This window comes from Trachypithecus francoisi, unplaced genomic scaffold (assembly GCF_009764315.1).
Source record: "Trachypithecus francoisi isolate TF-2019V2 unplaced genomic scaffold, Tfra_2.0 Lachesis_group17, whole genome shotgun sequence".
Lineage (NCBI taxonomy): Eukaryota > Metazoa > Chordata > Mammalia > Primates > Cercopithecidae > Trachypithecus > Trachypithecus francoisi.
In genome coordinates this window covers 53,474,454-53,500,826 of record NW_022681462.1, presented here as the reverse complement: position 1 = coordinate 53,500,826, position 26,373 = coordinate 53,474,454, and the positions used below count along the sequence as shown (strand labels likewise).

Here is a 26,373-nt window from a genome sequence, read left to right as displayed (position 1 = left end):
ATCAAAAATATACTGTAATATGAAACATTTTAATTTTTAATTTTTCCCTTACTCTAAATTGCTAACAAATGATCCCCAACACCTCCAACTGATTTATGCCGTTTTCCAGTGATAGGGTCTATTTCTGAGATATATTACTCCAGAGTACATGTCTATAATTAATTAACTTTGAAAAGTGAGGAAAGAATATATTTAGCCTTCTCAGCTAAAAACATACTCTTTTCCTCTATTTCTAATAATTTTCCTTTAAATACAGTAAGGTTCCTTTTTTTTTTTTTTTTTTTTGAGACAGAGTCTTGCTCTGTCGTCCAGGCTGGAGTGCAGTGGCATGATCTCCGCAAGCTCCACTTCCCAGGTTCACGCCATTCTCCTGCCTCAGTCTCCTGAGTAGCTAGGACCACAGGCGCCCATCACCACACCCAGCTAATTTTTTTTGTATTTTTAGTAGAGATGGGGTTTCACCACGTTAGCCAGAGTGATCTTGATCTCCTGACCTCGTGATCTGCCTCCCAAAGTGCTGGGATTACAGGTGTGAGCCACAGCACCCAGACTAAATACAGTAAGGTTTCTTTAAACAGTTCTCATTTAGATAACATTGTTTCCCCCATACTATCAACGAATAGAAATTAGCAAATTATTACTGCTTTTTGATACTACATGTTGCTTTAAAAAATGATAGTTTTCATGAACATCATGGTTATGTTTACATAACAGCTATGTTTAAACCTCTATATGGAAGAAAACATAAAAATAACTTACAAGGCCAAGGCGGGTGGATTGCTTGAGCCCAGGAGTTTGAGACCAGCCTGGGCAATATGGCGAAACCCTGCCTCTACAAAAATACAAACAAAGGAATTCGATGTGGTGGCGAGTGCCCACTGTCTCAGCTACTCAGGAGGCTGAGGTGGGAGGATCACTTGAGCTCAGAAGGCAGAGGTTGCAGCAAGCCATAATTGTGCCACTGCACAACAAAGCAAGACTCGGTCTCAAAAAAAAAAAAAAAAAAACACCCCACCATAAAAATGTTCTAAAAGAAGCTCCTAAAAACTACATTTTTAATGCAAATGGTATAATAATTAAAGTTAGGAGACAATGACAAGGTTTCAACCTTTCCACTCCTTTATGTTAGTTTTTAAAGAATACAATAAGAAATTAGGAAAAAAAAAAAAAATCACAGCTGTAAATATTTTAATTGAAGCCTGTTAAGAGTTGTTATAACCAGTCTGTGAGTACTACTGGGACTAGAAAATATCCACACTCAGAATGTAAGAAATATAAATAGGCTCATTAGGAAGGTAAAGAAATTTCCATTCCTACTTTTCCTGTGAGTAAAATCTATTTTCAACTCTAATAAGTATATAAAATACTGTGAGTACTTTACTATAAGAAAAAACTATGAAGTCCATAAAACAAGCAACATTTTCACCAAAAATTCAATTACATTTTCTTCCTTAATGCCAACTTAAAAAGTAGTATCTCATACCATATTTACTGCCAACATGCTTCTTACATTAGGCTGTATGGGATAATACATTATCTTTTTGTACAAAACATTAATGCAACCTCACCACAAAGTTATCTTTAATTTCTCTACCAAAGAAAAACAAAAAAAGGACAGCAAACCTATCTTAAGTCTACTGGATAGCAGCGTCTATGTGTAGATTTTTACTCCCTTTGAAACTGCCATCGTGCACATTCTCATTAAGTCCTTAAAAATCAGTACAACTAGTGGAACAATTACAGTTATCATCCCCAATTTCTCATGGTTAAGAAAACTTGGGTTCACGAGTATTATTTGCCCAACTGCAAAGAAAACAGAATGAAAATGTGCCCAATTTTTCTTCCATTTGTATTATAAGGAATCATGATTAGGGTATCAAAATTACTCACATAGGGCTATGTTAAAATTAAATTTACTTTTACTTAATTTTTTTGAGTCAGGGTCTCACTCTGCTGCCCAGGATGAATACAGTGGTGCAATCACAGTTCACCGCAGGCTCAACCTCCAGGCTAAGCAATGCTCCGACCTCAACCATCTGGATAGCTGGGACCACAGGCATACACCATCACATCTAGCTAATTTTGGTACTTTTTGTAGAGACAGTCTTGCTACGTTGTCCAGCCTGGTCTTCAACTCCTGGCATCAAGTGATCTCACTGACTCAGTCTCTCAAAGTGTTGAGGTTATAAACATAAACAATTGCACCTGGCCACAAATACTTATTAAAAAGGGAACCATGATGGTTTCTTTAAATTGACTGAATTTCCATTTTCTATAACTTAAATTTTACCTCTAGTTGTTCGTCCTCCAAAAGACTTATAACCAGCCACCTGATATCTTTAACTGCATCTTCATTGTTTAGGAAAATAAAGAGGTTATAAAATACCATGGTCTGGAGGTAGGTCAGTATTGTGTATCGTGCATGCCAAGAACTGCTTCTTGCTGTCTGTGAATGAGAAATAAATGATAAAGCAGTACTGACGAGAACATGAGGTGACAGATAGTGACATTACATACAAACAATGTAATATTCTAATTGAACTCTATTTTCACAGCTACAGCTAGGACAAGCTCATCTTATATTTCCTTATTAATAAAAGGTTGAATGAGGCCAGGTGCGGTGGCTCATGCCTGTAATCCCAGTACTTTGGAAGGATGAGTGAGGTGGGTGGATCACCTGAGGTCAGGAGTTTGAGATCAGCCTGGCCAACATGGTGAAACCCTGTCTCCACTACAAATACTAAAATTAGCTGAGTGTGGTGGCAGGCATCTGCAATCCCAGCTACTTGGGAAGCTGAGACAAGAGAATCTCATGAACCTCGGGGGCGGAGGTTGCCGTGAGTAGACATGGTGCCACTGCACTTCGGCCTGGGCAGCAGAGCGAACTCTGTCTCAAAAACAACAACAAAAATACCCATACAAAGGTAAAAGTCAATTTCACAAGAGATAATCAGTCATGATTAATGGCTCCTAACTCCTCTGAGGATGGCACATTATTTTACTTTTGGTAGCAGCAGCATGGTCTGGAAAGCAAATGATTAACAACTACTAAATTCTACTACAAAGAAATACCACTGGAGGTTGTTGAAAATATTTTCCAGTGTATTACCAAATTTAAAATGAAAGCTATATCCACTTCTATATAACATGTATAATGTCTGGAAAAAGCTGACCATACGGTATACTAACAATGCAAGCAGAGAATGTATAGTCAATATGGGTCTCTCTAGAATAGACCAGGTAACAGAAGTGAGCAAAACAAAGGAGAACTGGTAGAAAGGAACCACCATCCCCCTTCCTCATAAGCACTTTTTATCCAAAGCACTTAATAATGAATTAGCTCTCTGCATATTTTTGGCTTGAGTGACTTGCCCAAAGTCACCGAAGGCGGTGGCAGAGCCAGGCACAGAATCTAGGTCTGTTTCTTTGGTCAATATATATGTCTTCTCTTATACTAAGAAAATTCAAAACAAAAGCCAGGCGCTGTGTGCACTGCAGCTGACTGTGAAATTCTTAGAATGGTAAACCAAAATCCTAATCAAAAGACATAAATAGTATAAACACTCTTACTTGTTTTAGCACCTGAAGTACCAAAGGCACTTGATGAGGGTAAAGCAACCCCTGAGACATTAATGATAAACATAACTTTGCATCTCTTTTCAGTTCATCGTAGCTATTGTCATTTTCCACTGGGGCAATCTAAAAAACAATGTAAAAAGGACAAAAAGGGAAAAATAATTGCCAGTAAGTACAAAGGCATCCTACGTGAGAGATAATAGATCTTTACTTTAAACAATTTTTATGGAAAAGTTCAAACATATAGAGAATAGTAAAATGAACCCCCATGAGCCAATCACCTCTTCAATAATGACAAACTCATAATCTTTTGTTTCATTTTTTGCTCCACTCTGACTCCCATTCCCCAATGAAATTATTTGAAGCAAATCCCTATTTTATCCTAAATATTTTATTATATTATTTCTAAAAGGTCTCTTAAAAAAGAATCATGTAATGGACATCATCACACATAAAACTTCATTAGAGTTATAATATAAAATATGTAGTAGTACTCAGATTTCCCCAATTACCGCATTCATGTGTTATTACAACTGGTTTTCTGAAATCAGGTTTAAGATAATGACCATACTCGTATGTTTCATAAATCTCTTTCAATGCATATATTCCCCCTACTGTCTTAAAATCCCTTGCTCTGTATTTTTTTTCCTTGAGAAAAAAGGCTGTGTCTGTTGTTTTGTAGTTTCCCCCACTGTGGCCTTCCCTGACTGTATCCCTGCAGTGGTATTCCTTGGCCCCAGTAAGTCTTATAAATTGGCTATTAGATGTAAAGGTCTGACTTTATTGAAGTTTACTTTTTTGGGCACAACGTAAGCGGCGCTATGTATTTCTTTCATTGATATTTAGTTTTGTCTTTCTCTGATAATCCATTACAAAAAGAGAGATTTGCGAAATGGTCATTCCTTCTTCATTATTAGCTAGAATACTTATATATATATAAAAGTTTTCCCTCATTCCGAATAATGATTTCCCGTCTGTCCTCAAAGATTATCATTATGAATTCCAACAAATCTGATGGCTATAGCCGCTGTCATTCTTTTTTTTGAGACAGGGTCTTGCGCTGTAGCCCAGGCTGATGTGTAGCGGCACAATCATGGCTCACTGCAGCCTCAACTTCCTGGGGTTGGTGATCCTCCCACCTCAGCCACTTGGGTAGCTAGGACCACAGGTACGCACCACCGTGTCCAGCTAATTTTTTTTTTTGTAGAGACAGACTCTCACTGTGTTGCCCAGTTTGGTCTCAAAATCCTGGGCTTGAACAATCTTCCTGCGTTGGCCTCCCGAAGTGCTGAGATTACAGGCATGAGCCACTGTACCCAGGACCCGTATTTGTTTTCATGAAGAAATCAGGTTTGTCTGGTACCATACTTTGATTATGAATGTATGCTGTTTAATGCCTTAAATTCATTTTAAATATTTTAAAAATACACCCTTGCACATTCAGTAGGGGAAAGTTTTAACAAAGTTTGCTAAGGGACTCTGGGGTGCTAAGTTGGAGGGATCTCATGAGGCCAGCACGGATAACAGAGCAAGATCCTGTCTCTACAAAAAAAAAAAAAAAATTAGCTCAGCTTGGTGGCACATGCCTATAGTCCTGGGGAGGCTGAGGTGGGAAGACTGCTTGAGCCCAGGAGTTCAAGGTTACAGTGAGCTATTATCACACCACTGCACTCCAGCCTGGGTGACAGAGTGATACCCTGTCTCTTAAAAACAATAACGTTTGCTAAGGGAAATTATTTCTATCAAACACTGGACAAACTATCATAGTGAATTAATACACTCAGCTTTAAACTGTTGTTAAAAAAAATTATTCTGACATTTGTTAAAATCGAAAGGAAAACTTTATTCAGAGACATCAGGGGTAGGGGGATTCCTCCTAAACCAACTTAACAGGATTCCTGCAAAAGGCAGAATAGGTTGATCAGATACCAAGGGTGGGGGATTCTTTCTAAACTAAATTAGAGACAGTCTTGCTAAAACTGGACCAAAGCAGAGAGGCCAAAGACGGAGCCCAAGGATGAGATCTAGTCAGAAGGAGGGCTTACTCAGAGGAGCTGACTTAAGTTTGGTCAAGGAGAGTCTTTGTCATAATGAAGGCATGATTCAGTTCTTTTTTGTTATGGGTATTCAAAGATATTTCATAATGCTGAGTTTTAAGTATTTTACCTCAGTTAAATATAATCCTTGGTATTTTAGAATAAAACTTATTACTTTTTGCAAATTAAAACCATACTGAGTTATATGTTTTCACCTGTCCTACTGGGAAAAATCGGGATGTTTAATATCATACTGTAAAAGTGAGTCTCTGAGGAAATAACCAATAAAGAAGGGTGTGGAGCAGCGTCTAGCAAAAGCACATATTCATTTACTTTCTACTGGCAATGTGTGTCTACCCGCCTATCTCAAAGATACACTGGCAAACATAGGAAATGACTACACAAAGATGTACATTGTAGCACTATTTCAAAAGCACAACACTGGAAGTAATTCAAATATCTATTGGATATGGAGAGTGTCTGGTTAAATAAACTGTAGTACATCCTTGTAGCTTAGATATCCTATCGTATGAACCATTCCTATTGTTATAAAGTAATCCCTTAAAAATCTCTTCAGAAAAAAAGCAAAAGCAAAATGAAATAAGCGAATCTCACTGTTTATCTGGCTGACAGAGACATACTTAGAGCAGTGACTTTTAAAAACAGCGTAATATATGCTTTGTGGCATGTATAAAGATTAACTGTCAACAGGAACCAAGAGTTTTCACATGAGAGGTAAAAGATATAAAAATGCAAGTGGTTAAATAAAATCTTAGTAATCCCAAATCTGAACTGTAAATGTCAGTACGAGCTATCTCTCTTTAGAAAATGTGCCCAGAAACACTAACCAACTGAGTAACAGTGAATATCCCTTGAGCCCGGGAGATTGAGGCTGCAGTGAGCTATGATTGTGCCACTGCAGTCCAGCCTGGGTGACAAAAAAAGGAAAAGGAAATAACACTGAACATTAATTATTGAACATCAATTGGTGCGATGTCAGAACACATTATTTTTTAATCCCTGGTATGTGACCAAAATTACTTTATGAATTTAATTCAATCCCAGTAGGAACTGTGTTTATAAAGGTTTAAAAAAATTACAGAAGTATAAACTTGACAAGGATATTCAAAACCCTGCCTTGGTGTGGGTGAGGAAGAATATGGTTGAAGTAATTTAACCACATCTCCAAAATGGCAGGACATCCATAGAAAAGTAACTTAAGTTGGAAAATAAAAAATGAGCAGTATAGGGTATTTCTTTTTTTTTTTTTTGAGACGGGGGTCTCGCTCTGTCACCCAGGTTAGAGTGCAGTGGCGCAATCTCGGCTCACTGCAAGCTCCGCCTCCCGGGTTCACGCCATTCTCCTGCCTCAGCCTCCCGAGCAGCTGGGACTACAGGTGCCCGCCACCACGCCCGGCTAATTTTTTTTGTATTTTTAGTAGAGACGGGGTTTCACCGTGTTTGCCAAGACGGTCTCGGTCTCCTAACCTCGTGATCCGCCCGCCTCGGCCTCCCAAAGTGCTGGGATTATGGGCGTGAGTCACCGCGCCCGGCCAGGGTATTTCTTTAGAGACAAAGAGGTGTGCAAAAGCTTAAAAGTAGTGAACGTGGGCAGGGCAGAGTGGCTCCTGCCGGTAATCCCAGCACTTTGGAGACCAAGGTACAAGGATCACTTGAAGCCAGGAGTTTGAGAGCAGCCTAGTTCCAGCTACACAAGACACTGAGGTGGGAGGATCACTTGAGCGCAGGAGTTTGAGGCCATCCTGGACAACATAGTGAGTTATCATCTCTTTAAAAAAAAAAAAAAAAAAATGCAGATACATCTCTTTTGCCCAGCAATTTTACACCTAGGAAGTATCCTACAAATATGCTCACATGTGCAAGATACTTAAGAACAGCCAGAGGTTCCATCAACAGAAAACTGGTTAAATTTTTAAATGATGGTACAATTTAGTCATAAAAAGAGGCAATTTTGTGTAATGATATGAAAAGATGGACATGATATACTGAGTTAAAAACCAAAATCACTTTGCAGAATTAAGTAATTGTTATTCATAAAACAACTTCACAAACACATTTGTAGGGTATAGCAGAGACACATTCACAGTCAAAGGTATAAAAAGACATACACCAACAAAGTCAGGGTACAAATGGGAAATACTCAACAGTTCACATCTCTAGGCATTACAGGTGGAGTTGTTTTGCTGCTCATTTTATTCACACTCACAGTAAATATGAGGTGATTTACAGTTTGGGTAGTTAACTGTGGTATAAAAAAGAAGATATTCATTTGCTGGCAAGGTCTATTACCACCAGAATTTAAGACGACTCACTCGTCTGTTGAATCAGCAGTCTCTCCTCCTACCATTATGGAAAAAATGTGTTTTTCTAATGAAGTTAAGACACAATACTCTCAAGTACAGCATGGGTGAAAATGTTCTACTAAAAACAGTAAAATCCTAAAATCCAATAGATAAATTTCACCAGATAGATTATATACTAAACTATGTTAACCAGTAGAAAATGCGGTTCATTTAGTTAGCAAAGGAATGACCTTATATTTTTCTCCTGATTATTGAAAAAAAGTTTTTCTAAAGAAATACCATCAATGTGAGGTGACTGTATCCAATGTACCACAATATCTGTACATTCTTCTCTAAGTTTCACATATGCAAAACTATAGTGGTGGATTTTGAGGAGCATTTTGAAGTTTGAAACTTAGGATAAAATACCTCTCCTCCCTCCTGACCACCACCATTTGAGCCCTTAATTGTTCCAAATTAAAATTCAGTTAAAGATCAGTAAAATAATAATATAAGTATGTACTTTACGACTGTGCTTTCTGCTTTCCAGGTATGTCATTTCATCCTTCTAACAATTCTATAAGGGATACTGATATTAAACTCACACTCTTTATATAGGAGAGAAGTTCAGAAGCTTGTGCAAGGTCACAAACAAAGCACCTGTCACAGGCAGAATTTTTTTTTTTTTTTTTAAACTGTCACCCAGGCTAGAGTACAGTGGCCAGATCTGGTTCACTGCAGCCTCCGCCTCCAGGGTTCAAGTGATTCTCCTGCATCAGCCTCCTGCGTAGCTGGGACTACAGGTGTCTGCCACCACGCCCGGCTAATTTTTGTATTTTTAGTAGAGATGGGGTTTCACCATGTTGTTCATGCTGGTCTCAAACTCCTGATCTCAAGTGATCTGCCCGCCTTGGCCTTCCAAAGTGCTGGGATTACAGGTGTGAGCCACTGTGCCCAACCTATAGGCAGGATTTTAAACTAGGACTCTATTTACCCGAAAGCCAGGACTTTGTAAGCTATTATTGGTTGGAAAACCTCTTCCTTTAATCTTAAGAATATGAAGACTCTTAGACCAGAATAGGCAAGTTTATATATAGATATATATAAATATAAATTTAATAAATATATATTTCAAGGTTTTTTATGGATATAAAACTGCTTTTTATGGGATAGGATAAATAAGATTTTTAACAGAACAGCCAATGTACCATATGTTTCTTACAACAATGTGTTAGCTGAAGTAGATCCAGCATTTTCACTTCTCGTGATTTATCCTATAAAAAATACGTGCAAAGTGCAAAAGATATATATAAGATGTTCACTGTATCATTAATGAGGAGGAACATGTCTACAGTGTTTACCATGTGCCTGATGCTGCTTTAAGCACTTAGCATATGTAAGCACCCCTTATTCTCTCAATTTAGGATGCAATATCTTTTAATCTAAACTCTTGCTATTTGCTAATGGCAACTCAGGAAATGGAAAATGTACATAATTCCTTGTTATCAGACTCAGTCACCCACTCCTCAATTTGGATAATGAGGGACACGTATTAACTCACTTAATCCTTGTAACAGCCTCAGGATGCGTGGTGTTATTACCCCCATTTTACTGATGAGAGGGATACAGTTCGGAGGGGTTGAATTAGATGCCCATGATTACATAATGAGTTCATGGGCCATGGAGATGAATTTGATCCAGGCAGCCTGGCTCAAAACTTCATGCTATTAATGACTCCACTCACTGCCTCTTGTTGTCTACCTAGGGAACAACTGTGATAAAACCAAAAATCTACTACTAGAGAGCACACTGGATATTAAATTCTATAAGTCACCTAAGGAATAATACAGATATCTACTTACTGATGTGGAAAGGTACATATATTGATTACATTCATAAAAGGGAAGCTGTAGAGCTACTGGCATGACTCTACTGAAAAACAACTATGTAGGAAAATAACATTTGAGGAAATATAAATCAAAATAGAAATATATATAAATAGAAATAATATAAATAAAACTATGAACAGTGACTGTTATCATACACAATTAGTCTTGTCAGTCTATCTTACAGATTTTTTATGAGTATGTGCTGCATTTATAAACTCACAATAATTTTAAGAAAAAAAGATACATATGAGAAAGGTTAATGGTAATGGTAGTTTATGAATATTTCCCTCCAACTTTCTAAGTTTTCTCTCAATAGGCATTTATTTCTTTCTAAAAGGAGAGAAATTAAACTTACACTGTTACTGAAATTTTCCACAAACTTCAAAGTAATGAAACTCATTTTTATTAAACTAGGAATGGGAGACCGAGCACAGTGGCTCATACCTGTAATCCCAGCACTTTGGGAGGCTATTGTGGGAGGACCACTGGAGACCAACCTGGACAACATTAGACCCCACCTGTATAAAAATTTTTGAGAAAATTAGCCAGGCATGGTGGTGTACACCTGTAGTCCCAGCTACTCGAGAGGCTGAGGCAGGAGGATTGCTTGAGCCCAGGAGATTGAGGCTGCAGTGAGCCATGACTGCACCACTGCAGGGAGACTGTCTCAAAAAACAAAAAAAAAGGGGCGGGTGGGGCGGGGGGCCCAGGTGATAAGCTGCCATCCGTTGGTCTCTCCTCTGAAATGCATGTTGTTGACCACCCACAATCAGGTAATTTGGGTTTTAAACTTTGGATAGTTGATAATAATCTAGTCCTTTAAATGGTTCTAATTTAGTTCATATAAGTAAGTTATGAGGCATATGCTAACTGAATCACCTCTATTTGTTGTGTTCTCATCACCTCTAACCTGTGAATGTTGGCTCAATTCTTATACTTTTTTTTTTCCATCTACACCCATTCCCTTGATGATCTCATTCAATTTCATGGTTTTAAATACCATCTATGTTGATGACATTCAAGTTTGTACCACCAGGCTGCACTGCTCCACTGAACTCTGAATGTGTACCCATTATCTTCACTTATAAAAGCATCTTGACTTACAAGTCTTCTAAACATCTGAAATATGTTGGAAAGGGAATTTCTGACCTCCTCGTCAACTCCTTCTGTGCTCCTCTCATGGTTTAGTAAACAGGTTTCTTTTAAACGCCTCTCTTTATCCTCGCCCTCTACACATCTGATTTATGTGCAAAATAACTATGATGTGATGCCTTTGTACCTCTGGCCCCATTCATCATGATGGCCTAGGAGATTCTCAACCTCAATATTAGTATATCCAGGTGAAATGTTAGGCTTGTCAATGGTAACTTATATTGCACAGCTTGCTTTCTTTGTTTTTTTTTGAGATGGAGTCTCGCTCTGTTGCCAGGCTGGAGTGCAGTGGCGCAATCTCAGCTCACTATACACTATAACCTCCACCTCCCGGGTTCAAGCGAGTCTCCTGCCTCAGCCTCCCAAGTAGCTGGGACTACAGGCGTGTGCCGCCATGCCCAGCTAATTTTTGTATTTCTAGTAGAGACGGGGTTTCACTATGTTGGCCAAGATGGTCTCGATCTCTTGACCTTGTGATCCACCCACCTCGGCCTCCCAAAGTGCTGGGATTACAGGTGTGAGCCACTGCACCCGGCCTCTATCATACAGCTTTCTAATGACCTAAGTTTTTCATAAACTTCAAGTGAATTCAAATCATTCTTCTACCAACTGCACTCTTACATACTTGCCTATATTTGTTCTGAATGAAAGAAAAGCGATAAGAACCCCAGCTATCCTAACAATCATTGCACATTATGAATTTATGAATGTTCTCTATCTGCTTGGTATGTGACAGAGGAAAAACATTTAAGTACTAGGTAAACAAATCCTACGGACACCAAAGACCTATAGGTAAGAAGGACTTATACACTAGCAGCTACTGTCTGCTTTTATACCCCAAAAGATCCCAGGGATATTCCTGGGTATCATCCTCTGCATAGCATTCTTAAAATATTTTAGTAGTTCAATCTTTGAAAGTTACTGGTACAGTTATCTGTTTGAAATTTCCTAAAGACAAAGTATACTATAGCAAATCAAAAGTTTAGCATGCCATTTGTTTATCAACAATAGTAAGGGCTCTCCTCCTTAGATAATAATAACTGTACTGATGAATAATGTCAAAAAGTGGTGATGTTTATGCCAAGCCTTTCAAATGTATAATTAACACTGTTTTCCTAACCACAGTCAACCATATCATTATTGCAAACTATGATTTTGGAAACTAATGAGTCAACCTGTGACCTTAGTTCTACTAACTGCATCCCCTGAGTAGATGATTAGATAAAACCTCCTCAAACCATGCCTTTCATTAACAAAATGTCATTATATGATACCAGAGGCAAATGATTTCCTGCAGATATTTGTTAAAAACAGTTATAGGGCCCTTTAACATTGTAAAATAAACAAAATATACTGAACACTGTCGTTTGTAGATTATATTAGTAAAGAAGTCGGAAATGGCTATATTAAAAAATTTCTTTGTAGCTTTTCTTTTAACTATTAATAGTCCCTCTAATCTATTATTACTGAGAAATTAGCTATCAGGTAAAACAATATGCTGTTAAAATTTCATGTAGCTGTCAAAATCCTGCTATCACCTAATACTAAAAACACAATTTCAACAAATATTAAACCACTATCACCTAATGATTTTTCTGTGACCATTTTACTTTTTAGAGTTCCAATCAAAATTCATACACTATCTGAAGAAAGGATATGCATTCTTAATTTCAGCAAAACCTTACCTTAAAAAACAAAGGTAGAAGCTGAAGTTGTTCTGTGACTGCTGTAGAAAAGGATCTTCCTGCACTTGCCATCAGCCATTTCAATACTATTTTGAAAACAAAGATGCAGAGTAAGTCTTTGCTATTCATTTACAGACCACAAAGTAGAACAATACTGTAATGTTAGTGTCAGATAGCCACTCCAACAGCTCTTCAATGTTACTTCATAAATTAGACACTTGGCCGGGCGCGGTGGCTCAAGCCTATAATCCCAGCACTTTGGGAGGCCGAGATGGGCGGATCGCGAGGTCAGGAGATCGAGACCATCCTGGCTAACACGGTGAAACCCCGTCTCTACTAAAAAATACAAAAAAATTAGCCGGGCGAGGTGGCGGGCGCCTGTAGTCCCAGCTACTCAGGAGGCTGAGGCAGGAGAATGGCATGAACCCGGGAGGCGGAGCTTGCAGTGAGCTGAGATCCGGCCACAGCACTCCAGCCTGGGCGGCAGAGCGAGACTCCGTCTCAATAAATAAATAAATAAATAAATAAATAAGACACTTATTGAGAAGCAGTATAACAGCACCCAAAATAAAATTTAAAACTTTTATGCATAAAAAGATGCTATCCAGAGAGTAGAAAGACAACCCACAGGAGAAAATATTTCTAAATTGTGTATCTGATAAGGCATTGATATTAGAATAAAGAACTAAAACTCAAAAACAACAAAACAATCTAATTCAGAAATGGGCTGGGTAAAGTGGCTCATGCCTGTAATTCCAGCACTTCTGGAGGCCAAGGCAAGAGGATCCCTTGAGCTCAGGAGTTCAAGACCAGTCTGAGCAACATACGGAGACTCTCGTCTCTAGAAAATATTTAAAAATTAGCTGAGTGTGGTGGTGGTGGTGCACACCTGTAGTCCCAGCTACTCAGGAGGCTGAGGTGGGAGGATCTCTTGAGTCCTGGAGGTTGAGGCTGCAGTGAGCAGCCTGGACGACAGAGTGAAAGGTAGCAGAGGGGTGGGTAATGAATGACATGAGTAAATATTTCTCCAAACAAGAAATACAAATGGCTTATAAAGATTCTTGAAATATCAGTAATCATTAGGGAAATGCAAACCAAAATACCTCTTCGTCCCCACTAAGATGGCTGTACTTTAAAAAAGTATACCACAAGATACTTCTTCATACCCACTAAGATGGCTATACTTTAAAAAAGCAAGCGAACAGAAAACAAGTGGTGAGAACACGGAACCCTTGTGCATTTGCTGACTGGAATGTAAAATGGTGCAGCTGCTGTGGAGAAGAGTCTGGCAGCTCTTCAAAAACTTCAGCACAGGAATACTACGTGGTCTCACAATTCCACTTCTAGGTATATACCCTGAAGAACTGCAAGCAAGCACTCAAACAGGTACTTATACAAACATCAATGTTCAGAGCAGCATTAGTCACAATAGCCAAAGGTAGAAACAACCCAAATATCCAGCAAACAGATGAATGACACAACATGAATCAGAAATTCATTCATTCAACTTGAAAATACTATGTAACATGAAATAAGCCAGACATAAAAAAGACTTATGATTCAACTTATATGACCTACCTAGAGTGGGCAAATTCAGAGATGGAAAGTAGACAGTGGTTACAAAGGATGTGGGGAGGGAAAATGAGGAGCTGTTGTTAAAGGGTACAGAGCTTCAGTTTCGTATGGTGAAGAGAATTCCAGAGATAAATGGTCGTGATGGTTGCACAAGGGTGTGAATGTAACTAATGCCACTGAACTGCACACTTAAAAATGGTTAAAACAGTAAATTTTTCATTATGTCTATTTTACCACAATAAAAAAAGAGGTGGGAAAAAACTTCACAGGATAATCAAGTAAATGTTTTCAAATGAGTTTCTACTAATTTTATCCACTCACTGGTTTTCAAGAGTTTAATGCCCTGAGTTCGTTCATCTTCTTCACCAATTCCATTTTCTTCCATAACATGGTTCTGAATTTCTTCATCCACATCCATGAGAGGTTTCAATTTCTCCAGAATTCGAGCAGTAAACTCAGGGACATGAGGCGATGTGGTTGGTGCAGTATTTGGCAAAGAAACATCAATCATGAATATGTAGGTCAGCACGCTGCAAAATAAAATACTTCATATAGGAAGAGGTACCACATTACCAATAAAAATGAGGTTCAAAAGTTATGACCCAATCAAAGTAAACTGTCCCCAGACAATTCCTGGAGTGGGTCTTCGATTATGCCTGTGTGTAAAAGAAGCCTTATAATTAAGAGGTATTGAAACTTAAGTGTTGTGACTGCTCATCTTTGGCTTCGGAGGACGCTGCTGTCCTAGTTTACATTCAGTGTTTCATCTTGGTTCCCAAGACACATTAGCAAACAATCTGAGAAAGACACCATGAAACCCACTGACAACATAACCAGCATGTATTATTAGCTATTACAGTTTAAAAAACAAAGCACTCGAGAGGTATACCACAGAGAAAACAGTACCTACCTTCCTATTCTTTCTCTGACATTTTTGTAAACCTGGGTGAGTTTAGGCTCCAAGTACTTCAGTAGTCTGTGCAATAGTTCAGGCACTCTCCATTCTTGCTGGGCAAGGCCACCTTGTAGTACATAAAGTCGACTAAAATTAAAGCATCGTAGTGTTATATTGGATACCCTTTCTGCCTTTACATATTGACAGTATGGACAGACAATATCTGTATTTCACTTAAAACTTTTTCATTTTCTCACCTAATAAATACTACAATATCCACAATTCAAAATAGCCTCTTTATGAAGATTTTATTTTTCCTCCATCATTTTCTCTGTATTTGCATTTCATCTCCGCTACTAGACAACTGAAAGAAATACTGACTTCAGAATACTCACCGAGTAATATTTAAACATCAGAATTCAAGTTTTCTCATTAATTAAGTACTACTTCTTTTGAATGAAATCATCCATATTTCTATTGTCTAACTTTCTACAGCACCATATGCCCCAACCAAGGCAGTTTTTCCTTAAAATGATTACTCTCTCTTTGTATCTTTTTAACAGGAAAAAGTGAAAAATAAGATGTGATGAAGACACAAAAGCACAAAACACAATTCCAATAAAAGATCTGACAGCAAAGAATGCTGACTCTAATTTGTGTTTAAATTGCTCAGGTTGCCTACATCTCACTTACTTATCCAACTAATAAATAACTCTTATTAAGTATCACATGTTGTATGGAACCAGATCACAACACCTTCCAGAAGAAAGTAATTACTTCATCTAGACTTCACAAGTATAGACCATTCTATAAACACCTCATAGGTTTTTTAAAAAATTTACCATGCATCTACAAAGGATCCTCCTTCACCACTCAATGGTGATTCCAACAGCAGTTCAAAAAGCCAATGAAGTTTCCGGGGATCTCTGCTTTCCTGTGTTTAAAATATGATGTAACAGTTAACAGGGGACCTACAATTCTATAAGTAAATCATATTGTTATTTTATTTAATTTTATTTTTGAGGCTAGGTCTAACTCTTGCCCAGGCTGGAGTGAAGTAGTGTGATTACCTCCCAGGCTCAAGTAATCCACCTGCCTTGGCCTCTAAAGTAGCTGGGACCACAGGCACGTGCCACTGTGCTTTGCTGATTTTTTATTTTTTGTAGAGACAGAGTCTCCCTACGTGGCCCAGGCTGGTCTCCAACTCCTGGCTCCAAGCAATCTTCCTGCCTCAGCTTCCCAAAGTTCTGTGATTAAAGGTGAGGGCCAGTGTACCCAGCCATATTCAATTATTTTAGAAATACTAAAAACATATATAAGTGCAGTCACCCCTTGGTATCTGTGGTGGATTGGTTCCAGAACTCCCTTAGGATACCAAAATCCACAGATGCTCAAGTCTCTTATGAAAATGGTGTAGAATTTACATATAACTTATGCACATCCTCCTGTACACTTTAAATCTTCTCTAGAGTATTTGTAATACCTAATACAATGTAAATGCTATGTAAATAGTGGTTATACTGTATTGTTTAGGGAATAATGACAAGAAAAAAAAATCTGAACAGGTTCACTATAGACACAACCATCCCCCACTCTTCCAAAATATTCTCCATCTCCTCAGGTTGGCCGAAATGACAGATGTGGAACTTATGGATATGGAGGGCTGACTGTATAGAAGAAGAAAATCAAACTAAAACTGACAGATGACTCAGATTCAAATGTGACGATCATAGTTCAAGTTAACAGTGAGAAAACTGTTGTTAGCTAAATGGATTGTCTTAAAGTACACAAGCTATGGATATATCTGGTATAAAAAATAATACCTTAACTTTGTATTATGTGGCTTTTACTATACGTAAGTGACATTTCCAAATACATGATTGTCACTTAATTTTAAAATGCATTACTACAGCAGAGAAGATAAAATAATCACTTGAGTCACCTCTCAAGACTTATTTGAAAGGTTGAATAGAGCCATCTGCAATTATGTAAGATGACAAAAGTATGAACAAATTTTCAAGATTCAAGAAGTGAGTTACTTCACTTAGAATAATAGTCTCTAATCCCATGGAAATAGAAAACAGAGACAGTATCAAACAGTTTGAATACACGAGTTAGACAAAGAAAGATGTAGGGTAACTTACACAAGATGTTGCTATACAAGCTCCCCAGTCATTATAAGTTTCTACGGTAATGTTGGACAGTGCTGTTCTAAGCAGAGGGCACAGAAGCTCCCACAGCTTCTCCACCTACTCAAAACAAAATATATGGGTAAGAGTTAATGACACTCCGAACATTTTTCTCCAAATATCTTTCTTTACCTGGAAATGTATACATATATAAATACATCATTCAAATTATTTTTGAGACATGGTCTCACGCTATTGCCCAGGCTGGAGTGCAGTGGCACGATCATACCTCGATGCAGCCTTAAGTTTGTGAGCTCAAGTGATCCACTCACTTCAGCCTTCCAAGGAGCATGGACTATAGGTATGTGCCACTATGCCCGGCAATGTTTTTTTACTTTTTGTAAAAACAGGATCTTGCTATGTTGCCCCAGCTGGTCTTGAACTCCTAGCCTCAAGCAATCCTGTCACCCTGACCTCCCAAAGTGCTGGAATTATAGGCATGAGCTAGCATGCCTGGCCCCAATTATTTTTTAGAGCACCCAATTAATCCAGGAAAGTACCTTACTACATTATCATCATACATATCCAGATATAGGTGAAATGTTTCCCAAAAAATATTCAGAAAAGAGTAAATACTTTGTATGGCTCTTTAAAAAAAAATCTCTTGGCTGAGTGCAGTGGGTCATACCTGTAATCCCAGAACTCTGGGAGGCCAAGGCAGAGGGATCACTTGAGATCAGGAGTTTAAGACCAGCCTGGCCACAGGGCAAAACCACGTCTCTACTAAAAATACAAAAATTAGCTGAGCGTGGTGGCACATGTCTGTAATCCCAACTACTCGGAAGGCTGAGGCAGGAGAATCACTTGAACCTGGGAGGCAGAGGTTGCAGTGAGCCAAGATCATCCCACCGCACTCCAGCCTAAGCAACAGAGCGAGACTCCATCTCAAAAAACAAAACAAAACAAATCTCTCATATGACTGATAAGTGTTCTTAAAAATCTTGTATAATAGTACACTAGGCTGAAACAAAACCTCAATCCAATTTTCCACGTTTCTCAAGATCATTTGATTAAATCTTAAAGTAGAGGCAATGAATGACATTTTAATTTAATTTAGTAAGTAGTCTGAGATATAATCTTCAAATTCCAAGTCTTGGATAAACAGTCCTTAAAAACACGTACAGTTGTACAGAGACTGCATTTACGCACATAGATTTTCTCATAGGTTAATGAGCATACAAATCACTTGAGGTCTTAAAATGCAGACTGATTCATCTCAAGTGGGCCTGAGATCTTACTTTCCTAAAATGCTCCCAAGTGCGACCTCTGCTGCAGGTCCATGGACTGTACCTTAGTTAAAAAGGACATACCTTGATTTCATCATTACACACTGTGTGCTTGTATCAAAATATCACATGTACCCCATAAACATGAACAGCTACTGTTATCAATTTTTTAAGTTTCTAAAAAAAAAAAATCTGAAATTTGTTTTAAAAAAAAGAATGAATGAAGGCCAGGCACAGTAGCTCACACCTGTAATCCCAGCACTTTGGGAGGCCAAGGTAGGCAGAGTTCAAGAGCTAGGAGTTTTATGTTTTACAAAACAGGTAACTCAAGAGTGGCTTTAGTAACGTAACAGAAGACAAGACCACATGTGACATTTTAAAATGAAATTGTTTCTTGTAAGCAAAAGTGTTTGCAGTCCTCCTAAAAGTTGACCAAAAAACCCTATTTGTGTCTTCTCTTCGACAACATAGTGATCTACCTTATGTTCAGGTAGTCCTGACATTTGACCAGGTTATTTTTAGTCTGGTGCATTTTGCTAACAAACTAACCTTAAAGGCAGGTGTATGAAAACTACATCGTATAATTAAAAAGAGGGATACTCTAAAAGGGAGAGTCAAACTCCAACTGTTTAGAAGACTAGGCAAGTAATATAAATGGTAAGGAGGCTAAGAGAAAGGACTTAATGAGAAGCTGGAATGGCTTAATGAAGGGAGAAGTGCACATGCACCATCAGCAGAGTGACACAGTGCATTAATGTAGGACCAGTGTTCCAGGATCTTCCTCTTTTTCAAGAAACTGGAATTCTTCTTCCTTTTCTTTTGAACGTTTTCCACCAATGTGGGTAAATATTTCAAAAATTTAAAGACAGTAAATGTTCTTAGAGACCATTAGGCTGTAATCTGTAATCAAAAGCAATGTCTAAATATCAGCATTATTTCCTATCACTGAACATTTCATATTTTAATTATCAGTATCTAATGTATTGGAAATTGCCACCAAAATGAGTAACATAGCTTTAACTGGAAATGTTCTGTAGAAATATTAATACATCACCTTTTCAAATGTCCAATGTTTAGAACCTCTGATTAAACCAGCTATAATTTCTGCAACACATCGCTGGGTGCTTTCATGTGAATCTGCAACCAAACGTTCTAAATGCGGCTTCAGAACTGGCAGGAAGGCATCATCAAAATTCCTGAATATACCCTATAAAAACAAAGACAGCTCTTCAGTACTCAAATGGCTATCATCTCAATTATAATTATGCTTGTAATTATTCTGTACATTACTAATGTGCTTAAAAACTCCAAGCGCACTCCCCTTTAGAACTGCTTTAACAATTCCGGTAAGTTAAAATAGTAAGAATATTGTCATTTTAAATATCACATTGAAATGTAACCAATGAAATAAACAGTAATAATCTTCCTAAGTATCACACCTCAAAAAAAGCAACTAAACATAAAAAACACATATAATTTTGGGTATTTTTTTCCTTCTAGTGCCAATTACAACAAACATTAAAGATAAATACAGTCATCCCTTGGTGTACATGGGGAACTGGTTTCAAGATCCCCACTCCAGAATACCAAAATGTTCCAGTCCTTTACATAAAATGGTATTACATCCTCCTGTATATTTTAAATCATCTTAAGAGTACTTATAAGATATAATACAATGTTTACCAATTGTATTATATATTAATGCTATGTAAATACTTGTTATAATGTCTTGTTTAGGGAATAATGACAATAACAAAAGTCTGTACATGGTCAGTATAAATTCCAGTGCCATTTTAGATGAAAGCAGATGGCTAGCCTTGATCAAATATTTGTAAGTTATGAACCTACAAACTGAATAGTTACTAAGCATCACAAAGAGGATACGTAAATAATATAGTTACCTTAAAGAGACAAAAACGTCGTGGATTAAACTTGTCTTTTCCTTTTCTGTCTTCTAATGATAGAAAAGTAATTAACTGTTCAACAAATTTAGGATCAGAAAAATGATCAAATACAATCTGTTCTGCCTATAAAGTTAAAAAAAAAAGAATATTCAGGGTTTAAAATCCACTTAAATACATGATTCTGAAAAAGTTAAAATTACAAGATTTTGATAGTCAAAAACAGGCTGTATTTTTGTTTCAATGAATTTTTAGTTCTCATAGATAACAATGATTTCTAAAACCAAGTATCTCCCTCTAAAAATGCTAAAACAGTAAGAATAAGTTTTCCTTCAGATTCTCAAGTTTGAATCCTATTTCTCACACCGTGAATTAAAAATCAACAAATGTTCTGCTTGGGAAATGAAGACCGAAAGCAACTGTGACATCTGGTGTGCAATTTGTTAAAATCCCCAAAACTATAAATCAAGCCCCAACAAATCACTTCCATATTTATAAAACACCAGAAGTTAAAAAGGTAAACCAACCGCTAAGGACCAGAAAAAGTTACACCACCATTAACTTGAGGAATACATAAACTTAAAAACCCTTGTCAATTTTCTTTTTTCTTTTCTTTTTTTGGGACAGGGTCTCACTCTGCCACTCAGGCTGGAGTGCAGTGGTGTGATCATGGCTCATTGCAGGTAATCAGGTAATCTTCCCATCTTAGCCTCCCAAGTAGCTGGGACTAGAGGTGTGCACCACTACGCCCAGCTAATTTTTGTATTTTTTGTAGAGACAGGGGTTCGCCATGTTGCTCAGGATGGTCTCAAACTCCTGGGCTCAAGTGATCCATCTGCCTCAGACTTCCAAAGTGTTGGGATTACAGGTATGTGATGGCTCCCAGCCAAGTCAACTTTCAAAATGAAGTAAATTAAATGAAGTTTAAGTCAAGTTTTAACTGAAATCTACCAATATGTATTTACGGAGTACCCATAATTTATATGCAATAGAAAACTAAAAATCAGTCATTAACTTTTCCTTTAAAACACTTGTAACAGAACTGATACAAGAAATGAGCAGCAAACTACATTAAGCAGTAGCCAAAGGAGTGCTGAAGGGGGCAGTAACTCAGTCTTAGATACATCAAGATCTGTGTCAACTGGCACTGGTATAAAGGGGTTGGGGAGAATGGATTACATAGTCACCAGTATTTATGCAGCGCTATACTGAAAAACACAAATTGTATTAAGAAAAAAAAAGAAAAAGAAGAACTGAAGTGAGGTTGAGATAAATAAGTGGCCCAAAATAAGATGCATTTGAACCATGGTGAAATGGAATGCTTACCTCTGTCATATCCTCCCTGCTTCTGCCAAGCTTAGGCTGCTCTTCCACACCAGCATAAACAACCATATTCCTATATAGTAAGAGTTCATATTTATCATATGCATAGAAAAAAATATTAGAGCTTCATGGATAGAAAGCATTAGAAGGCACTTTTAATGAACTCTAACTAGATGCTAAGTTTGGGGAGATGAGTACAGCAGTAACAGTCTAGGCCTTAAAAATCTATCAGATCACTGTGTCCTAATGACAAATGGAGTTAATAAGGAGAGAAAAATATGTATTTCTCTGGGCTGGCTTAGGCATGTGTATTATTAATAGGTAGGAATATAATTTAGAGCAGCTATTAATAACCTCCTTAGCCATATAACCATGGGATTCAGAAAGGCTAAGGGTTTTCATACAAGGAAAGAGGCAGGAATGAGGCGTAGCATTGGCAGGAGCAAAAGAAAGAGAGGACTAGGGAAGGGGAAAGATAAAAGAACCTTCAAGTGCCTCTGAATCTCCCCAGAAACTGAAATATGATAAAACAGTTATATCAAAGGCATTTAATGATAAGATACACAGTAAGTTACTTACTTCGGCCAGGTGTAGTATCCCCAGTGAGTTTTTTCCACAAAGCAACTTGACTCCCATTCTTTTTTAGTTCTTGGTAAAGTTTGCTATCATAATGCAACCAATGATTATCAGGTCTATCACCAGCAATAATCTGGGTGGGTTTAGGATATCCACCTAAGGAAAAGACAATCACATTTGATGAATTTAAAAACATTCACCCAACAGTTATTCTCAAATTTCAATCAACAGTACCAGTGTAACTTTGTCTTCACAATACAACACTATTAAAATTCTCTCAAGACAAGGTAACATATGTATGAGCAATTGGGGGCACATTTCAAAACAGAGAAGATGGGATTATCTACTAAATTTTGTTGAATCAGTTATTTTGGGGGAAAAGATCAAGGATGAAACGTACTTCATTCCTTTTACCAAAATTAAATGGATTAATTTTGTTTAAACTATTTAGATTTGAAATAATAATTCCAGACTTACAAAGCTCAAAGATTTCCCACATAACTTTCACTGAGACACCCAAATTTTGACATTTTGATATTCTCTCTCCACACATACTTATCAAAACTATGAGTATCAACTGTAGACATCATCTCAAATAATCAAAATACAATTCTCAAAGTTTACATTAATACAGTAAAATTATTTCATCAACAGACTTTACTCAAATTTGGAAGGCTGTACCACTGAATGTACTTTACATTTTTTTTTTTTTTTTTGAGACGGAGTCTCGCTCTGTCGCCCAGGCTGGAGTGCAGTGGCCGGATCTCAGCTCACTGCAAGCTCCGCCTCCCGGGTTTAGGCCATTCTCTCGCCTCAGCCTCCCGAGTAGCTGGGACTACAGGCGCCCGCCATCTCGCCCGGCTAATTTTTTGTGTTTTTTTTAGTAGAGACGGGGTTTCACCGTGTTAGCCAGGATGGTCTCGATCTCCTGACCTCGTGATCCGCCCGTCTCGGCCTCCCAAAGTGCTGGGATTACAGGCTTGAGCCACCGCGCCCGGCCTGAATGTACTTTACATTAAAAAAAAATTTTTAAACATTTTCTTCTGGACTATAATCCAATCCAGGATTAAACGTTGCATTAAAGGAAACTAAAGATACCATACAATTGAAATGCAATGTTTTAATCCTGGATTGGAGACCAGAAAAAAATGGTTTCTTCTTCTGAAAAATTCTGGTAATACAATAAGGTATGAGGAAGAAAATTCACCTTGTCCCTAATCCCACCACCCAAAGAGAAACATTTAACAAATTAATAACAGCAATTTAAGTCTTTGAAATATGGTTGATGAAATAATTAGTATAATTGCTTAGTGGGTGAGATAAAGCATATGAAGGCAGAAAAAATCAATCTATTTTTGTAGATAGTTATCACTGGCTTTTACTAAGTCAACTGTTTCCTTCATAATGTTATTTCTTTTTTTTTTTTTTTTTGAGACGGAGTCTGGCTCTGTCGCCCAGGCTGGAGTGCGGTGGCCGGATCTCAGCTCACTGCAAGCTCCGCCTCCCAGGTTTACGCCATTCTCCTGCCTCCGCCTCCCAAGTAGCTGGGACTATAGGCGCCCGCCTCGTCGCCCGGCTAGTTGTTTTTTTTTTTTTTTTGTATTCTTTAGTAGAGACGGGGTTTCACCGTATTAGCCAGGATGGTCTCGATCTCCTGACCTTGTGATCCGCTCGTCTCGGCCTCCCAAAGTGCTGGGATTACAGGCTTGAGCCACCGCGCCCGGCAATAATGTTATTTCATATTTTGTGTTAATATCCATAGAACAATATTTGAGGTCAAGAACTAAATGTATACATGTCAAGAAAATTTTCTGAGTTTTATTGGAAAGTACTATTAATTACTTCTGGTAGTACTCACTGATTTCACATGGGTTAATGGTCAGCTTTTTGTGGGTTCTTTTTAGCTGTTTAAGGATACCAGCAACAGCTGAGATAGCCATCTAGAAAAGAAAAAAGGTACATTTATAAAAAAAAATTTAAATCGTTTAACTGGTTGCCTGCTCTACTCAAAGGAGAAATCGATTCTGTTTCTTTAAAAAAAACACCTAACCTATTGACATCTGGCAGTACAGCCATGTGAGTGCTAAATCTGACTTAGAATAAATCACAGGCAGTTCTTACTCTACAGTCTTGACCCATGCTAGTCTCTCCTCCTAGAAAACTTTGACCCTTTCTTTGTTAAACCAATACCTGCTCATTCTTCAAATCTTAGCCTCCGGGTATTTTTTTTTTTTTTTTTTTTTTTTGAGACGGAGTCTCGCTCTGTTGCCCAGGCTGGAGTGCAGTGGCCGGATCTCAGCTCACTGCAAGCTCCGCCTCCTGGGTTCCCGCCATTCTCCTGCCTCAGCCTCCGAGTAGCTGGGACTACAGGCGTCCGCCACCTCACCCGCTAATTTTTTTGTATTTTTTAGTAGAGACGGGGTTTCACCGGTTAGCCAGGATGGTCTAGATCCCTGACCTCGTGATCCGCCCGTCTCGGCCTCCCAAGTGCTGGGTTTTTTTTTTTAAGATGGAGTTTTCACTCTTGTTGCCCAGGCTGGAGTGCAATGGCACAATCTCGGCTCACCACAACCTCCCCATCCCGGGTTCAAGCGATTCTCCTGCCTCAGCCTCCCGAGTAGCTGGGATTACAGGCATGCGCCACCACGTCCAGCTAATTTTGTACTCCTGGTAGAAACGGGGTTTCTCCATGTTGGTCAGGCTGGTCTGGAACTCCCAACCTCATGTGATCTGCCTGCCTCAGTCTCCCAAAGTGCTGAGATTACAGGCATGGGCCACCAAGCCTGGCCCAGCCTCAGGGTATTTTTAAAGATCGTTCTCCAATGCTTCAGCTTAGGCCATCTCCCCATCCCCCACCTCACCTCTGACACTTGGAGAGTACAAAACTGTACCCCTCCTGAAACACTACACATCTAATTTTCTAATTTTTCAATCTTTCCCATTAGCCTATAAACTTATTTCCTGCTATATTCCCAGGGTTTAAACACACAGTGCCTAAGCATGTCCTTATATATTTGTTAGATGAATCATTATCATCTTTGAACCAGCGGGGTAGATTTCAAATCAATACACTTCAAGATATTTATTAACCAAGTGTGTATTGTTTGTGAAGAATTTAAAGACCTCGGGTCACATACATAGTCTCAAACCCAAGACTGTAGCTAAAACAAGGTATGTACCTTTCGAACTACAATTGCATCATGGTTGAGATTCTCAACAAAAAACCGTATGGCACGAAGAGGCAACACTCGGTCATCTCTCAGCAGTAGAGACAGAAGCCCAATGCCTATATGTTCAAATTTCCAGGGCCTTAAAAGGAGGAAAAATGACAAAGCATACCACACATAAAACCACTTGAAAAGAAAAAAAGTATGTGAAACACTTTATAAGTTTCTCAAGAATTAAAATAGGTCTACTGAAGAATGCTGCTATTATTAATCCCAAACTTTCCCTCCATCTCTTTTCCTCTTAATCTGCTTACAAATACACAAATCAGAATACAACTTTTTGTGACACAGTCATTCATAGCCTTCCTTGTAGAAAACTCCTATAGTATTTAAGATAAATGCTGTGAGAATTACAAAAATCTTTTGCACTTACAGGTTTCTTTGCTCCACACCATCTAGCAAAGTGTCTACCAAATTTTCATAGTTCCTTTAAAAAAAAAAAATCAAGTGAGGTATTACTTTACTATAATACTAAAATGAACATCAAAAAATATAATAGAAATTCAAATTCTAGCCAAATTCACCCTCCTTCCCCACTTACTTCTCACCACCTGACTGTAAAGGGCCTGGTGAGAAGCAAGCCAGAATGAAAGCAGACAGGTGAACAGAGATGCTGGGAAAAGCTCATGAAAGGCTAGGAGAGTGAACTCAACTTTTCCTGAGTGGACATGCACAAGTAACTCTGTAAGTAGTAATCAATTAATTGGGAGTGGTACACACACACACACACACACACACACACACACACGATACACCAGGTATCGGAAATACATTAGATAGACTATAAGAGTTTATTATTTATAGACATTTTAGAAAACAA

The 26,373-nt window shown here is 38.1% G+C and overlaps 1 protein-coding gene across 1 annotated transcript in view; it reads right to left on the bottom strand.

Annotated features, from left to right (window-relative positions):
* The window catches only part of PSME4 (proteasome activator subunit 4), a 108,166-nt gene that overhangs the window by 7,587 nt on the left and 74,206 nt on the right, over positions 1 to 26,373 (bottom strand). The window contains 15 exon segments of the mRNA XM_033175714.1: positions 2,291 to 2,446; positions 3,571 to 3,699; positions 12,642 to 12,727; positions 14,538 to 14,746; positions 15,127 to 15,258; positions 15,954 to 16,045; positions 17,256 to 17,360; positions 19,581 to 19,733; positions 20,428 to 20,553; positions 21,754 to 21,823; positions 22,330 to 22,411; positions 22,414 to 22,482; positions 24,185 to 24,266; positions 25,506 to 25,635; positions 25,927 to 25,980. Of these exon segments, the coding sequence (XP_033031605.1) occupies positions 2,291 to 2,446; positions 3,571 to 3,699; positions 12,642 to 12,727; positions 14,538 to 14,746; positions 15,127 to 15,258; positions 15,954 to 16,045; positions 17,256 to 17,360; positions 19,581 to 19,733; positions 20,428 to 20,553; positions 21,754 to 21,823; positions 22,330 to 22,411; positions 22,414 to 22,482; positions 24,185 to 24,266; positions 25,506 to 25,635; positions 25,927 to 25,980 (1,675 nt within the window).